Genomic DNA, 17420 nt, shown 5'->3' with positions numbered 1-17420 from the left:
AGCTCCCTGCTGGCAACCACAAACACATGATGCTGGTGGCTTGGAGCAGCATCAGTGACCTTCAGTGAAGCACAGGATTTATTCCAACTGTGACTGCTCTGAGTCAGGTCCCTGCATGAGGCCCTTAATTGGAATGTGTCAGTGGGTTAAAAAAGCATTAGAATGAGAAGAGTCAACCCACATTAATTAGTTCATGCCAGCAATTAGTGTTATCTGAAATAACCACGGGGGCCGATTATTTCAGCAAGCGAGATGCAACGAGAGACTTGGACAGGAAGATCTTGGAGGAAAACTATTCTGGGATGCGGGAGTCCCCCAGTGCACTCAGCTCTGCTTATGGAGCTATAACTGAAAGGTCACCAGATTGTCAGGGCCCCACGTGTGAAAACAGACAAGAAAACAGAAGGCATCTTTGCAGAGAAGAGCCCCACTCCATGCAGCACCTCCCTAACTGGGCAGATCCTGCTTTTGTTACCCAAAAGGAACAACTTGCCCAAGGAGGTCATGGATGCTCCCTCGCTGGAGGTGTTCAAGGCCAGGTTGGTTGAGGCCTTGAGCAATCTGATCTAGTAACAGGTGTCCCTGCCCATGGCAGGGGGCTTGGAACTAGATGATCTTTAAGGTCCCTTCCAACTCAAACCACTCTCTGAATCTATGAAGAGTGCCAGCCCCTAGGCACTGCAGCCATCACCCTGGTACCAATGGCATCACTCTGCTATTGCTGGGCAAAAGGGTGAGGCAGGGAGGAGAAGGCAGCCACTTGCTTTTACACAAAGCAAAGATCTTGGATTGCATCCTGCTGCCTAGTCAACCTCATACACAAGTTCCCTGTTAAAGTGAATCCAATTTTGAAAAGAAAGAGTGACACCTCTGAGAAATAACCTGCTCTTCCCCACCTGGCCAGTGAAGGAGAATAAATTAATAAAGGAATCATGATGACAAAGCTGATGGTTTGGCTTTGGGCAGATCACTTGGTGCACCATCTGGAGGTGCTGCCTGTCTGGGAAGGTTGGTGATGCTGCTCTTCCCTTGGGATATCTCACTACTGGCTATAGCCCAGCAAATGCCCTGGAATAGGCTCCATAAAGCCACAGGAAACAGAGACCATAACACATCAACTAGCAGCAAAAAGCTGCTCAACAGGGAAGAGAAATGGAATAAATTTTACTACTGTATTAAAAAATAATAATAATAAAAATGTTCCTCACTTGCCCAGGAGCTAACACAGAGGCAATAAGAGACAACAACAAGCCATGCTTTGATGGTGCCCAGAGGCCCTCATTTCACACTTATTAAAAGAGAGACAGTGATAACAGATCAGAGACCTGAAGGCCATAAGGGTAAGAAAAGAGGGTTGGGGAGCAAGGAGAGGAAGGAGAGATGCTGCACATCCCCAGCCCATGTTTCTGTTCCCCCCAGCCCCACCCTGCCCTCAACCCCCATACCCCCAGTGAGCTCAGTGCAGTCTCTCCTTCAGCTTCCCTTCTGCACATCCACACTGAGCTCTGTGCCTGTGGGGAGGCTGTGCAGGCAGCAGGCAGCGAGGCCCTGGCTCGTCCCAGGCAGATACACAGATTTAGGTTAAAAACATGAAACAGGAGGGGATAGGAAGAGAGCTCCCTTGGAAAGCACTTAGTTCTCAGAGAGCTCCCATTTGCATGTAAAACCACAGGCTGCTATTTTGTTGTTTGAAACAGCAGCTCAAGGGCTGGATGCTCCCCAGTGAACCTCCATCGGTTATGGATCCCCAGTGCCAGCAGCGCTCACTTGTAACCCACCGAGAGCTGCTCAGCACCCTTTAGGTTCTTCTCTCGAGTCCTCAGCTGGTCACATCATTCCCAAAGTTCCTAAAGGGCTGTCCAAGGACAGCACCAGCAACCCCCAAGGAAGCTGGTGTCCCAAGGGATAAGCCAAGCCCTCAATGAGCAGCGCCGCACCCCAGCCACACCACCAAGGGTGCAGAAGGCAACTCCTCCTGCTCACATCCACACTCCTGCAAAGCCCTCCTCATTTCATAGAATCACAGAATCATTTGGGTTGGAAAAGACCTTTGAGATCACCAAGCCCAACCATTAAACCAGCACTGCCAGGTCACCACTAAACCATGTCCTTCAGTACTACATCTACTCAGCTTTTCAATCCCTCCAGGGATGGGGACCCCACCACTGCCCTGGGCAGCCTGTTCCAGGGCTTGACAGCCCTTTTGGGGAAGGAAATTTTCCTAAACCCTGCCTAGCACAACTTGAGGCCATTTCCTCTTGCCCTATCACTGACCTACAAAAGCTCAACATTTTAAACATAATAATTTGAAAAAATATAAAAAAAAAAAAAAGCCAAACACTACCTGACTGCTCTGAAGGACCTTCTGTGCTCATTAGAAGAGCAGAAAGAGTTAGGCAGGTGAAGATGTGCCAGGGATGGGGTTCAAAGGCCATGATGCCACCAGGTATCCCACTGTAAGATGCTCAGCCAGCTCTGCATTCCCCCAGCACAGCATCCCCCCAAACCAAAGTGTTCCTCCACCTCTTTTGAGAGGAAAAAAAAAAAAAGCAGGAGTTTGGTCAAGATTAACCTGGCACAAAGGGATGAGTTAAGGGAAGGAGTTAGCAGGCATGCATTCAAGATGACTTGAATTGCAGCTCCTCTCAAAGCCAGGACCACTAGCAACCCCCTACTTGAAACATTAAAATCAACAACTCAAGAGCAACTGTAAGCACTTGACAATAGAAAAGGCTGAAGTGGGTGCAGTCATGGCTGTGATTACTGACATCCAATATGTAGCTGGAGAACACAAGCAAATCTCCCTTACTTCTACTCCCACGGGCCCTGACAGCCCCAAATCCCCAGCACAGCCCAGTCCAGCTGCTCAGGGCGACAAGTGGGTCCCAGCAGCAGCACCCAAACCCTTCTGATCAGGCAGACTCCAGAGCCAAGCACTGGACCTAAATTGCTTTCTCCACCAGTGAGGGGGCTGGACAAGAATGAAGCTTGATGAACCTCCAGTGAAAATCCCTCAGCATCAGCTCGCTCAGCACCAGGCAGGAACAGGGTGACCCCGAGCAGAGGCACCAGGAGCCAAATGATCAATCCAGCACTTGCTTAACACAGGAGTAGCCTCATGTCCAAGGACAAGCAGACCTTGAGGGCCTGATCCTGCAACACACCAAGCACCTCAGTCCTCCCCACAGCTCACTGGTGTGTGCTCCCCGTGCCAGCCCTGCTGCCCACACTGGGATCACCAACATTTTTCCAGAGCCACAGGGGGAGGCCCAGGAGCTTCCTGCTTCCCACACCAAGCATCTTCCATCTGGCTCCTCCAGCCCTGCATCCTCCCCCAGCCCAGCACGCAGCTTGTAGCTATGGCAGCACTGCCACAGGAACCAGGGAGGAAAGGTTCATCCAGAGACAACCATTTCATCACTTCCATGGCAGAGCTGCTCCAGGAACCTCTCTGGTGAGCAGATCACACAAGGCTGGGAGGCTTTTCTTGTCCTGACAGTGCAGCTGGCAGCAACATGACACCAGAGCCATTCCCTAATAACCACAAACAGGGTAGCTTAAGTGAATATTAAGGCAGGCTGCTATCAGTTTATCTGCAACTAATGTAATACTATTGCAAGTACATTTTATTCACTGCTAATTATCAGCCCCATTGATAACTCAATTCTTGAAAACTGCAAACAGCAGCTCTAATCACCAGCTTCTGCTGAGGGGCTGCAGGGATAAATCACCTCCCTCCTGGGTCACCAGGAGCATGGGGACAGCCAGGGTGTCCTGCAGGGTGAACCCAGAGCAGTCCCAGCCACAGAGGCTCCCCTGGGAGCTGCCTCATCTGACAGCAGCTGAAGGGAGACCTCCTTGGCAGTGCCAAAACCCACAGTGACCTCATGACCTGACAACATTGAGATCACCCAGCAACTAGTTCTGGCAGTCCTAGGGAGAAAGGTGGATTTATCAAAATTCACCCCAAATCCTCAAATAAGCCAAATCTGTCCTCCAACAGGAGTGAAAGGAAAGTATCCCACAGCCCTTTCAATCAGAGGATGCTGGGGTACCCACTCCCAGCACAGCTGGACCCCAGAAGCATCAATGCCATGGAGCAGGAACATGCCATCAGCATCAGCCCCTGAGAGCAGCAGCTGCCCCAGACCTACCAAGGGGCTCCAAGGGGAGACAGGCACAGCCTAATCCATCTTTTGGGGCCAAAATAATGTTCATATTAAAGCAAAACATACAGATTTTTCCTGCTGGCACATGGGGGCTTGTGCTTTTCCAGGAGGGAGTAAAAACACAGCAGGAATGTTGCTGGCACCAGGTCTGGGAAGGCAGCCCCAGCAGCATGGGGCTGGGACGAGCACTGCCTGGAGGAAGGAACACAGATGTAATTCCCAGGCTCTTGGGGAAACCCAGGAGGTTTGTTACAAAACGTGATGTTTTGCAACAGTGATCTTTTACAGGGCAAGGAAGGAGGGAGGTTTTGTAACCTTTGCCACTACCAAAACAGAAGCCCAGGAACGCTTCTGCTGCTTTTGCCATGAGACCCTTACAAAAATAACCCCCAACAACTGGTTAACCAAACAAAAGCCACCCCTGCAGCAGCAACAGGAGACAGGTTCTGTGTCACCAACCTCCTGTCCCTTAGGGAGACCTCCAAACACAACCAGGAAATTCATTTTTCAAAAGATGGTTGCTCTAGGTGGAGGGTTTGAGCACATAAGTGCTGCCCACCAAAACCAGCCTGGATCCATAGCCCTCAAAACCAGCCTGGGTCTGTATCCATTAAAACCAGCTAGGATGCAGATCCACCAAACCAGCTGGGATGCATATCCACTTCTAGTCGTTAACTGGGAGGAAACTTGCCTGTTAGAGTCACAGCCAGGTCCTATTTTCTTTTCCTAAGAGCTATTTTCTTCAGGAACATTTCCTTTCCTAAGGGATAGTTCCTTAAGGACTGCCCCCGACATCAGCACCACCCCGACGCCCACAGGCTTTGCTCAGCAGGACACAGCAGAGCTGTTTGTGGCATGGAGTCAGCACTCCAAGATGGGATTTTAATTGTTAGCAATAAACCTTTAAGCCTCGGATGGGATTAACAAGAGCTTTTTCTCCACATGCTTATTAAAGTCTAATGGAGACCAGCCTTGCCTCTTTTCTCTCTCCCTGCCTCCCCTCCCCACCTTGTGTATTTGTAGCGTGGCAACATGTATTTTCACAGTCCTCTCTTATGCAAGGCTCTTTCCTTGTGGTTGTTTTTGCAAGGGTAAGAGAAAAAGCAAACAAAACTTCAACTAACAGCTCTTTTTTTTCTTTTTTTTTTTTTTTTTTTTTTTTTACACAGGATTCTCCTCAGGAGCAATTTGCTATCAGTGCAGACGGAATTAATGGGAAAGGGTAAACAAAGCAGGCAGCTGCTGCTGCAGGGTGGGATGTCAGGAGCCCTTCACAGGGCTGGGCTATCAATCCATCACCCTCAAAAGAAGAGCCACACCATGCCAGAGCTGCCTAATTACATCACATTAAAGCACAACTTCCCTCGGACCTGCAATTAGCAACATTGGGACACGCAGAAGACGTCTGGAGAAGCAGCACTGCTGGTGCACAGCCCCTTCTCCCCACAGCCCCTTCTCCCTATAGGCCCCTCCAGCACTGCAGCCCCAGCCAGCTCCTGTTCCCGAGGACATGGTTTCTGCCCATTTCTCCTCTCCATGTCATACACATCCCATAATTACCAAAAGAGCACCAAAGTCCAGGAGAGACGACGACTCCTCTGCTCGTCTGCAGGAGCCGCGGCAGAGCCAGGGGAGTCTCCAGCACCTTCCTGGAGCACAGAGCAATAAATCCACAGGAGAGGCTCATCCTTCTCTGCACCTAATGCAATTAATTTGTTAATTCATTACAGAAGAGAGGCATAATAAGGGACAAGGTGCTTCCTGATTACCACCATCAAGAAGCTAACTCATTTCCCTTCCTTTGGAAGCTCAGGATTGTCCCTGCAGGGCTGAACTTCCAGCTGGGACATCTTCAACTACAGCAGCTTGCTCAGAGCCTCAACCAACCTGACCTGGAGTGTTGCCAGGGATGGGGCATCTACCACATCTCCAGACAGTCTGTGCCAGTGTTTTACCACTCTCAGTGTAAAACATTTCTTCTCTCCAGTCCAAATCTCCCCTTTTTACACAGAATCAACAAGGTTGGAAAAGACCTCAAGGATCATCAAAGTCCAACCTATCACCCAAGACCTCATGACTACTAAACCATGGCACCAAGTGCCACGTCCAATCCCCTCTTGAACACCTCCAGGGATGGTGACTCCACCACCTCCCTGGGCTGCACATTCCAACAGCTAACAACTCTCTCCATGAATAACTTTCTCCTCACCTCGAGCCTAAACTTGCCCTGGCGCAGCTTGAGTCTGTGTCCTCTTTGTCCTATCACTACAGGCCCTGCTAAAAGTCTGTCCCCATCTTTCTTATTGGCCCCTTTAAGCACTGCAAGGCCACAAGAAGGTCTCCCTGGAACCTTCTCTTCTGCAGGCTGAACAACCCCAAGTCTCTCAGCCTGGCCTCACAGCAGAGGGGTTCACTTTTGTGGCCTCCTCTGGCCTCACTCCAACAGGTCCATGTCCTTTTCATGCTGACGACTCCAGAGCTCAATCCAGCACTGCAGGCAGGGTCTCAGCAGGGCAGTGGGGCAGAACCACCTCCCTCAAGGCTGCCTGACTCTCAAGTCAGCCTGGGTGAGTCAGAGTTTACCCTGAGAGCAAGCTGGCATTGTGCTGCAGTTCTAGATCTGTGCATTTGTACTTTCTGGGATCTACATGAAAGCAGTTTTCCTCTCCCTGACATTCACCACCCAACCAACTGCAACCTCACTTGCTGTTTCTTTGACATTTTAATGGCAGGTTTACTTTTCACAGTGGAGGCATTAATTTGGGGTTATGTTATGAGCAAATTCAAAGGCAGATTTTTTTTTTTTTTTTAAGATCAAAGAACAGCCAAGGAACCATCTATGGCTCCCTGTGGGAGCCTTGTTCAGGTGTGCAGTGTAAGAGCATGGATGACAGCTCAGCAAGTCTAACAGGTGATGCCATCTTGGGGCATCATTACCACAAACCAGCACTGTGGTCACAATGGAGCTTGAAGTTTCTCGAGCACCACCACCAGTTTTTAGAACCCAACCTGAGGCACAGGTGCAACCCCAGGGCACTCTGACCACCCACAACCCCTCCAGTCCACACTTAGCTGTGTGCTGCACCCATACCCTGCTCTCCCCTGGGCAGCTTGCTGCCTGCTTTCTGCTCACTCCATGACTAAATATAACAAAAAGTGCTCAAAATTAACCAGCAAAAAAGGTCCAGGATCCAGAATCTCCCCAAAAGCATAAAGATGCAATGGCATCCTGGGATGCATCAAGAGGAATGTGGCCAGCAGGTCAAGGGAGGGTCTCCTCTCCCTCTACTCTGTCCTGGTGAGGCCACACCTGGAGTACTGTGTCCAGTTCTGGACACAGTTCAAGGCCAGGGAACTGCTTGAGAGGGTACAGCAAAGGGCTACAAAGATGATTAAGGGACTAGAACATCTCTGAGGGACTCGTGGGTTTTAGCCTGGAGAAGACTGGTTGGGGGGGGGGGGAAGGGGGGGGAAGTGTCTTATCAATGCTTATCAGTACTTAAAGGATGGCTGTCAGGAGGAGGGGGGCTAATTTTTTTTCAGTGGTGCCCAGCAACAGGACAAGAAGTAACAGGCACAAATTTGAACACAAGAAGTTCCATCTAAAGATGAGGAGGAACTTCTTTACATTAAGGGAGTACTGGAACAGGCTGCCCAGAGAGGTGGTGGAGTCCCCATCTCTGAATCAGGCAAACCCCCCCCTGAGCACCATGCTGTGCAATCTGCTCTGGGTGCACCTACTCTGGATTAGATCATCTCTAGAGGGCCCTTCCAGCCCCTGTCACTCTGTGATTCTGTGACAGAGATTCAGCCCTCCCTGTGGTGTCTGCCAGGCTCTCCTGGGCAGGTACAGGAGAGATCTGCTATTCCAGTGTGCTCTTCCTTCTGGGAAATTTATCCTCTTATACAATTCTGAGCCAGGTCCCAAGCAGTAATTGAAATTCAATCAGCAAAGGTTGAGCCATGGAGGAGAGAAAAGCCTTATCAGCCAGCAAAACCCACACAGAGTGAGGAATGGTGGGGAAACATTTATCTAGTGCAGGAGTTCACTGAATGAAGTATTAAACCAGGTTTCCTCAATCCCTGCTTTTTTTGCTCCCTGTGCAACCCTACTGTCAGCCTGCAGAGCCATGCTGTCAACAAACTGCTCCAGATCTCATCTGCTGCCAGAGCAGGTAGGGACTGTTCCCATAAACCTTACACAGGGAAAGGGATTTAACCTGCATTTGGATTCAAAACACCTCAGCTCTTTAGCTCTAGCTTTGTGTATTCATAGAATCCCAGCATGGTGGGGGTTGGAAGGGACCTCTGGAGATCTAGTGCAAGCCCCCTGCTAAGGCAGGGTCACCCACAGCAGGTTGTCCAGGATCACAATGTCCAGGCAGGCTTGGAATCTCTCCAGAGTAGGAGACTCCACAACCAACCTCTCTGGGCAGCCTGCTCCAGGGCTCCAGCACCCTGACAGCAAAGAAACTTTTCCTCACATTCAGAGGGAACCTGCTAGGTTCCAGTTTGTGCCTCTTGCCCCTTGTCCCATCACTGGCCACCACAGAGAAGAGTCTGGCCCCATCCTCTTGCCTTCCACCCTTTAGCTATTGATCATCCTTGAGAAGATCCCCTCTAAATCTGCTCTTCTCCAGATTAAACAGCCCCAGGTCTCTCAACATTTCCTCCTCAGACAGTTTGCTCCATTTCCCTCTCTGTAGCCTCTGCTGGACTCTCTCCAGTAGTTCCCTGTCTCCCTTGAACTGGGGAGCCCAGCACTGGGCCCAGGACTCCTTGTGTGGCCACACTAGGGCAGAGTCGAGGGGGAGAAGAACCTCCTTCAGCCTGCTGGCCACACTCTTCTTAATGCACCCCAGGAGATCACTGATCTTCTTGGCCATGAGGCCACACTGCTGGCTCATGGTGAACTTGTTGCCCACCAGCACTCCCAGGTCCTTCTCTGCAGAGCTGCTTTCCATGTAATGGTTTTTGTGAAATGCCTGATATGCAGTGAGAGAGAGAATTATAATTAAGAGCAGCTGACAAATTGCTCTCTGGAAGAAAATAACTCTTTACCTCCATTAATAAAACCAAATGCTTTTCCAGAAATTAGGATAATTACTATTTTACGTCTTTCCCCCCCCCCCACCCCTGCAAATAATTTCACCCTATCCAGCTACAACTGAATTTCAAACCCTACAACCACTGCACATGGGCAGGGAAGGGGTGGGAGGCCAGCAGGCTGTCATGGATCATAGGGATAAACAGACCTTAAAGAAAGCTTTAGGGGTGCCTGGGTGCTGGCCTCGAGAAGTGAGACTAACAAGAGACTTTCAGAGGATCCCAGGGGTGGGCTTTGTGATCAGCACCAGGGATGATTTCATGGCCAGAATCCTCTCATTGGAACAGGACATTCAGGAGCTGGAACCAAGTATATGAGGGGCAGCTGAGGGAACTGGGATGATTTAGTCTGGAGAAAAAGAGGCTGAAGGGAGACCTCATTGTCTTCTACAGCTCCCTGAAAGGAGGTTGTAGCAAGGTGGGTGTTGGTCTCCCTTCCCTAGTACCTCATGATAGAATAAGAGGAAATGGCCCCAGGTTGCACCAGGGGAGGTTTAAATTGGATATTTTGAAGATTTCTTGACTTGGTGGTCAGGGATTGGAACAGGCTGCCCAGGGAGCTGGTGGAGTCACCATTCCTGGAGGTGTTCAAGAAACCTGTGGCCATGACACTTTGGGACAGGGTTTAATGGCCGTGGTGATCTTAGGTCAACAATTGGTATCTATGATCCGAGAGATTTTTTCCAGCCAAAACAATTCTCTATCAGTCCCACCCAGATCCATAACCTTCCACACCCAGCCTCAAGGCAGAGTTGGGTTGGGTTTATTTGCCAAGTTCATAAACCTGCTGCCCAGGTACTCCTGCTTGCTTACAGCTAGAAGGGGAAGGACAACAGGAGACTTCGCTACATTCCTTTATGAGTCTCCTAAAAAAAGGTTTCCCTTTCTCAGTCACCAGAGCCAGATCCTTCCTTCCTTCCACAGTCAGTGGAAAAGGGACAGAATGCCACAAACCAAAACAAACAGAAGGGCTGCTATTTATTTTCCCCCAAACAAGGGAAATCAGAGCACATCAGGAATGCAAGTGTCAAGCTGGAGCTCACGCAACCCTCTAGCCCATCCTCACCCACCCTGCAGGGCAAAGGCAGCTCCTGCCCAACCTAAACCCCAGTTCAGCCTGGAGGTGGTATGAGAGAGCAGCAATGGCAGCAGGGCTCCATCGTCCCTGCCTTGAGGAGCTCAGGGCAGCAAGAGCAAGATGCAGACACAGCTTTGCAGTCATGCAGCTGTCTGCCTGCCCATTCCCACTGCCTGCATCCAGGCATCCCTCGATGCCAGCTCAGCTCTCACCAGAGGGTGATGCCAAGCTGTCTTTGCAGGCAGCAGGAGCCAGCAGGCAGGGCTGGCAGCAGCACAGACCAGGGGAGACTGAACACAGCCTGCATGTCAAAGAGGGGTTGGGAGTCACTTTGTATGCCCCACACCACCAAAGCCACCTCACTGGAACCCCAAGATTGCCTGAGCTCAGCAAGATGCCACCCATGCCACCACACCTGGGTCCCTGGGCTGCTCTCTGGACATTGCTTCAATCCCACACTCAAAAATTTAATAAGCCAGAAAATACACATGGGCTGCCCTACAGACAGGCATGCCCCTTGGTTAATGGTGGAATCAACAAAGCCTCTACCTCGCACAGCAATGAGGATGTGCAGCTAATTAACTTTCTAGGAGTTGCAGATGAACAGGAAAAGGCACATTAAGGATGGGAACTTGTGACGGGCACGTCTCGGAGGAATCAGCAAATTGCCCAAGACAAACCTTGATTCTGATTATAAATTAACACCAGCCACAAGACCCAGCACATTTTTACTGCCTCCTGAAACAATTAACCCATCAGATCCAGCTCCATGCAAATCAGAAGGGAGAGCAGGATTTAAAGCTGCCTATCTTTGCTGGGGAGAAGCACACACTGCTACCAGCACTGAGCTGATCATTAACATCCTCCAGCTACACCCAGGGAACTAAAGGATTTCTCTGCCTTGTTACCCTAGGGCACCAGGAATGTGCTAGGGATCACTGTCTAGGGAGCCCCCTCAAAACAGACACTTTGCCATGGTCTGATCCAGCTGTGGTTTAGCCCTGAGAAAGGAATTACAATTTTAAATGACATGCATCCACGCCTGGAGTGGGTGTGATGGTCTCTCCTCCCCCTCCTGCAGCCTCACCATCCACACACTGCTCTCAGCTTTCCCCTGATACGTGACTTGCACAGATTGAGAAGGCAAAATGCACATCCTGGAGGCACAAGCTGAGCCAAGCAAGGCACCCTCCTTCTAAAGCAGAAGAGTAGCCCTCACATATCTCTTCATCAAGTTTGCAAATCTCTCCCAGGGGTGCTCACCAAAAATAGCCTAAAATCCACTCTGCAAAATGCCCAATCCCAGGCTATACTCCAAAAAAGCTTGCAAGCCTTTGGTTTGCAAAAAGAAAAAGAGGGCAGGAGCACAAAGCAGCTACGTTTGGAGAGGGTTAATGGGATCCAGCCTCCTGCTATCTACACAGCAGCTCCGCTCCCTCCCATCCCACGTGAAGATCCCCAGCCTGCTCCTGAAAACCATTACCCAGCTGCAAAACACAGCCCAAAAATATTTCCAAATGGATATGAAACACAACCTCTGGGCCCCCAGGAAGGAATTTCAGCCTTGTTGGTCTGTCCTGCAGCATGAGGAGCCAGCACTGGCACCCACCATGCCAGGTGAAAGGTTTTTAAAGGGCACTGGAGTTACTCTTCGTTTTAAATCTAAGGAATTCTCCAGCCACCACATGCAGCTTTATTGATTATGGGGGAAAAAAAACCCAACAAACTACAAAGCCTGCATCTTGCTGACAAGAAGAAAAACCAGTCCAATGGAGATGGTATTTCCAGGACAGAATTACAGCCCTGGCTCCCCATACTCCCATCCCCAATCATCTTTTACATGAGAAGTATTGGCAGGCTCCTAGTTGTAACTGAGTAATGGCCCATCAGCTCCCTCCCTGGATTACACATTAACTCCTGCTTCTCCTGCAACATCTGCCCTCCCTCTCCCTCCCCCTTGAATGTGATCAGCTCCTCCCAGGGGAGACCTCAGGGCTGACCCCAGGCCCCCCCAACACCACAGCACCCATCTGGGTTCCTGGATCAAGCTCAGCTCTGGCTGCAGACATGCAGCCAGCGTGGTGGGAGTGATAGAGCTGCTTTCTGCGTGTGGACAGATGTTTCCAAGCAAAATGAAGCCTCAAGGTAGAGGAGATGAAGCTGATTAAGCCTCATTATGCTATTTAGTGTAACGATCTGGGAGCCAGGAGGACGTCACACAGCCGGGAGCGGAAAGAACCAGGCAGGTAATAGCTGGGGGCACATGGGCAGGTATGGCTCAGCTGCTGTGCAGCCCACGAGGGGCTCATTATCTCCCACTGTGGGCAGTCTGCCTTCTCCTCAACCCTGTCTGTGCCACCTTCCCGACCCCACCACCATCTCAGAATCACTGTGGCTGGAAAAGACCAACCACTGTCTAACTCTCTCAGGGCCACTTCTACACCACACCCTTGAGCGCCACATTTAGACAGCTTTTCACTACATCTAGGGATGGTGTGACTCACCCACTTCCCTGGGCAGCCTCTTCCAGGCTTTGAGAACCCTTTCAGTGTTGAAGTTTTTTTCCTAATGTCCAAACTAAACCTCCCCTGGCCTAACTTGATGCTATTTCCTCTTGCCCTATCAGTAATGGCTTGTGAGAAGAGACCAACACTCACCTAGCTCATATTTCCTTTCAGATAGTTGTAGAGAGTGAGAAGGGAGCCTCAGTCTCCTTTTCTTCAGACTAAACAACCCCAGCTCCGTCAGCCTCTCCTCATACAACCTAGACTCCAGAGCTTCACTGCCCATATCTGGCACCACTCCAGCACCTCGATGTCTCTTCATGCCTGTGAATTCCTGCTTGCCTGGAGGAGCATTTAAGGGCAGTGATCTGGAAAACACAGGAGCAAGTAAGCTCCTAAAAGCCTCAACCTGGGCACTTTGGTTGTGCCCAGACCCAGCATCCCACCCAAAGCCAACCACATGGGTATGGCAATGCCCATGGAAACTCAAACACAACTCAGGAGAGCTTTGCAGGATCTGGCAGCTCACAGACAACATCAACACATGTGCATGCGAGGAGCCAAAGCAGCCAGGGACTGTCTGAAAAACCTGGATGCATCCTCTGAACTCTTGCTGGATTCTTCCAGGAAGAGAGAGGCTAAAGCAAGAAAATCCATTCTGGAAACCAAATAAAACATCCCACTCTGAACTAAACCCAGCCACGTCAGCAGAGCTGCAAGACAGAGTTGAAGGATGAGAATAATAATACTTAATATTCCAGCATTCTTGTGCAGGAGACCCAAAATAGCTACTGAGCAATCAAGGACCTACAGCACAGAGCAGTGTTTTGAAGTGAACTCTCCCTCAAAGGCTTCAGGTCTTGGCATGGAAGCTCCTCAGCCCCAACCCTTTTTAGCAAAGGCAATAGCATCTCATTCACTCCATCATCTGCCCCTCTCCATCTAGAAGCCTCCCACAAATACCACCTGAAAGCCAAGTTCTTACTTAAAAAGTAACTGTAGGGTTAAACTGGAGCAAAGGAAGGAGAGAAGCCTATTGCAGCATCACCATGGCCAGGGGGAGGAGACAGATGGGCTGCCTGGGCTGTTCATTAGTGGTTTAAGATATTCCAGGAACTATAGCAACATCCTGCTGCAGACCCAGCTCTGTCACCACCTCCCCTGCCCCCAAATCCAGCACAGCTGGTGAAGACACTTGATCAACACATGTGAGGAGACCTACTTTGGTGAAGACACACTTTGGCTGAACACACCATGCCAGGAGACAGTGGCCAAAGCAAGGGAGAGCCCTCCTGAGGTCTGTTTCTGCAACGGTCTTGCTCTCCAAATGCACCCAAATGACCTGTTGGGGTTTGCTGTCCTCCACCAGCTCAGCAGAGCACTCCCAAGCCAGCATCTCCTCCTCCATAAAGGGTGAACAAACACTTTAAAGGGTTCACAGAAGGAAGCAGTGAAAGATAAAGATGTAATAGATTAGATTTGTCTTTTGTAAGGAATTTAATGACTACAGCTGTTCAGCACCATTAACCAGTTTGTCTTGGAGGTTTAACCCTCAGCTCGGGCATTAAGCAAACACTTGGGCACTACCTTGAGCTCCAGCAGGAGCAGAGCCTTGCTCCCTCCCTGGGGAGCAGGGCTGGAGTGATAAGGAGTCATTAGCAGCTTTTACTACCTGTTGCTATCCAGCAAACCAATTATGGAGAAGTGCCAGGCAGAGAGCAAGCTCCCTGTGCAAAGAGCAGCCTGCTAAAATCAGATCCCTTGCCCTGACCTCCCAGGGGCACTGTGCCCTACGGTCTCACCAGCATCGCCTCCCCACCTGACTAAGTGGGGGAGATCAAAAACAAAGCCCTGGGAATTCAGCTGATTTGGAAAGAAGCAAAACTTCTTGGAAGTGAAGGGCAATGGCTCAACCCTTGTCTGAGCAGCACTAGCTCCTGAGGGAGAAGTCTGAGCTCCAAGTGAAGGGAGACATATCCTGAGCCAAACTCTCCAGCCAGCACAGCCCTGAGGACAGCTCAGGACTGAGCAGGCACTGGCTATTTTTTTTTTTTTTATTTCAATATATTCAGCTTTAAGCTTTACCCTTCCACAGCATCCCACATAACTTCAAGTCTCAGGCTACTCTGTCCTCTTCCTAAAGCACCCCAAAAGTCCCATCCCCTGCCTATTGCAGAGCTTCTGAACAGCCCCAGAAGCCATCATTCCTGCCTCTGGTCAGGGAATCAACTGAAGGCTCATCCATCTTCAGCTCTCCTGACCCTGCCCAAGTGATCCAGTGGAAGGACAAGCAGCATTTTGCAGCTTGTCACCAGCTCTGACAAGGTGGGTCCTGCCTGCTGCCTAGCTGCAGGAGACACCCCAGTGCAGGGACACCCCTTTGGCAGGAAACAAACCCCACAGGCAGCAGCATTAGCCAGGGGCTGTAGACCCTCTCTGAGCTCATCATTAGCACATGCAGCTACCCTAAGTCCCACAGGACAAGCATGCAGTGGGATGTGCTCTCCTGCACGCTGCAAAGAGCTGTGTGAAACCAGGACACAGCAGTTCCTCTCTCATCTTTATGGATTTAAAGCAAGATACAACTGTGTACTTTTCATATATATTGCACTTCTCCCACCACACCTGCTGGCCACCCTCATCTCCACTCCATCCTGCTCTTTGCAATGAAAGAATTCCACTCCCCTGATCTCCTCCTCCCACTTCAAAAGGCAGCAGAGATGAACACCAAGGCATCAGGAAGAAGTGGGGTTTGTGGTGCAACTGTTTATCCTCCCTGTTGGGAAACATCAGCTCCAGGAAGTCAATCAGCTACACCCTGGGCCCCATCCAGCACCTTGTAACGAGGGTCACTGCCAAGGCCAACAAAGGCAAGAGACCTTGGGGCAGCAAAAGAAAAAGGCAGTTTTGGATGGCAACCAGCTTCCAAAGGCTCCAGCTGCCCAGCAGCAGCCCCAGCCCCACACTGCATCCTGCAAAAGGTTTGGGAGCCCTGAAAAGAGGCAGGACATGGGCAGGCAGAGAGTGGGGAGCAGGGCCAGGCTTTCAGCCATCAGCTGTTATGTCTTTGTGCTTCACTCCAATGCATCCATCTGCACTGGAAGTGCCACACCATAACATCAAGCAATTTTCTTCATAGCAGAGGATGTGTTTGACTGTAGCTGTTAGGAGAGGCTCAGAAAGCAAGGCAAAAGGACAAGCTGATGCTGCAGGCTGGACACAGCTGTACCACTCTTCAAACCAAAAGCCTCACGCTCCTCCTAACCACAGACAATCCTCCCTTCCACTAAAACAAATGGCAAATTTTCACAGCTCTCTGAAAGTTTCTGAAAGCATCTTTCCTGACTAAGCCATTCTGCTGTTTTGAACTGAAGAAAAAAAAAAATTCCAACAGCTTTCAAGTTATTTATTTATTTAGCAACACTTGTCAAGGGTAGGATGGCTCATTCGATTTTGAAATGCTCAGAGGGTTGGCAAGCACTGCAAATTAAACCCCTGGGCTGAAACAGGAGGTCACACCTGAGCTGCTTGCCAAATGTTGCCAGTGAAAAGAACAAAAGCAGAAGCATGAAGGAAGTAAAAAAAAAAAAATAGGAAAGGGAGGGGAAAAAAAAGTAAATGAAAATGGAAGTGCAGCCAGCCTTGAAGCTGCATTCAGCACTGGCAGGGCCAGCCTGGGGCTTGGAGGAAACTCAGTTTTATTAAACCTGTGATAGAAAGCAATCTGAATGCAGCTCCTGTCAAAGCAGAGCTGAAGGAAGAGCAGAATTCCCCGGCCCAGGAACATCCACTTACCAGTGCTGGGAGGAGCAGGTCTGCAAAGTAGACAAAGGCTGCTCCCAGAGCAAAGCCCACGGCCACCGGGAAGAAAGCGAAGGCTCCGAAGCTGCCGGACTCCTCAGCCATGTCGATAGCTGGGGCCAGGAGGGACCAGTAGGAAGCAGCCAGCATGACCTGGGAGACAGAATGGGAGTGGTGAGAGCCACCTAGGCACCAACATTGTGAGGCTCTTGACCCTGGTCAGCAATCCACTCTTGGAATCTCAGAACGGTAGGGGTTGGAAGGAACCTCTGGAGATCACCAAGCCTAGCCCCACTGCCAAAGCAGGATCACACAGGAACACATCCACAAGGGGCTTTAAAGCCTCCAGAGAAGGAGACTCCACAACCTCTCTGGGCAGCCTGCTCCAATGCTCTGTCACCCTCACAATAAAGAAATTTTTCCTCATGTTGAGGTGGAACTTCCTATGTTCCAGTTTGTATCCATTGCTCCTTGTCCTGTCACAGGGCACCTCTGAAAAGAGACTGTTCCCTTCTTGTTGACACCCACCCTTCAGATATTTATAAACACTAATAAGATCTCCTCTCAGTCTGCTCTTTTCCAAGCTAACCAGCCCCAGGTCTCTCAGCCTTTCCTCATCAGACAGACATTCCACTCCCTTCAGCATCCTTGTAGCCCTCCATTGGACACTCTCTAGTATAGCCCTGTCCCTATCAAACTAGGAGCCCAATACTCCAGATGGGGTCTCACCATGACAGAGTAGAGGGGCAGGAGAACCTCCCT

General features: G+C 50.3%; 1 protein-coding gene across 1 annotated transcript in view; it reads right to left on the bottom strand.

Moving 5' to 3' along the window:
* Positions 1–17420, bottom strand: part of SLC39A11 (solute carrier family 39 member 11) — a 100347-nt gene that overhangs the window by 75140 nt on the left and 7787 nt on the right. The window contains exon 4 of the mRNA XM_054393895.1: positions 16653–16811. Coding sequence (XP_054249870.1) covers positions 16653–16811 — 159 coding nt within the window. The remainder of the gene's footprint in view (positions 1–16652; positions 16812–17420) is intronic.

Source organism: Indicator indicator, chromosome 29 (assembly GCF_027791375.1).
Source record: "Indicator indicator isolate 239-I01 chromosome 29, UM_Iind_1.1, whole genome shotgun sequence".
Taxonomy (NCBI): Eukaryota; Metazoa; Chordata; class Aves; order Piciformes; family Indicatoridae; genus Indicator; species Indicator indicator.
Note: the sequence above shows the minus strand (reverse complement) of the source record. Positions and strands in the feature narration are given on the sequence as shown.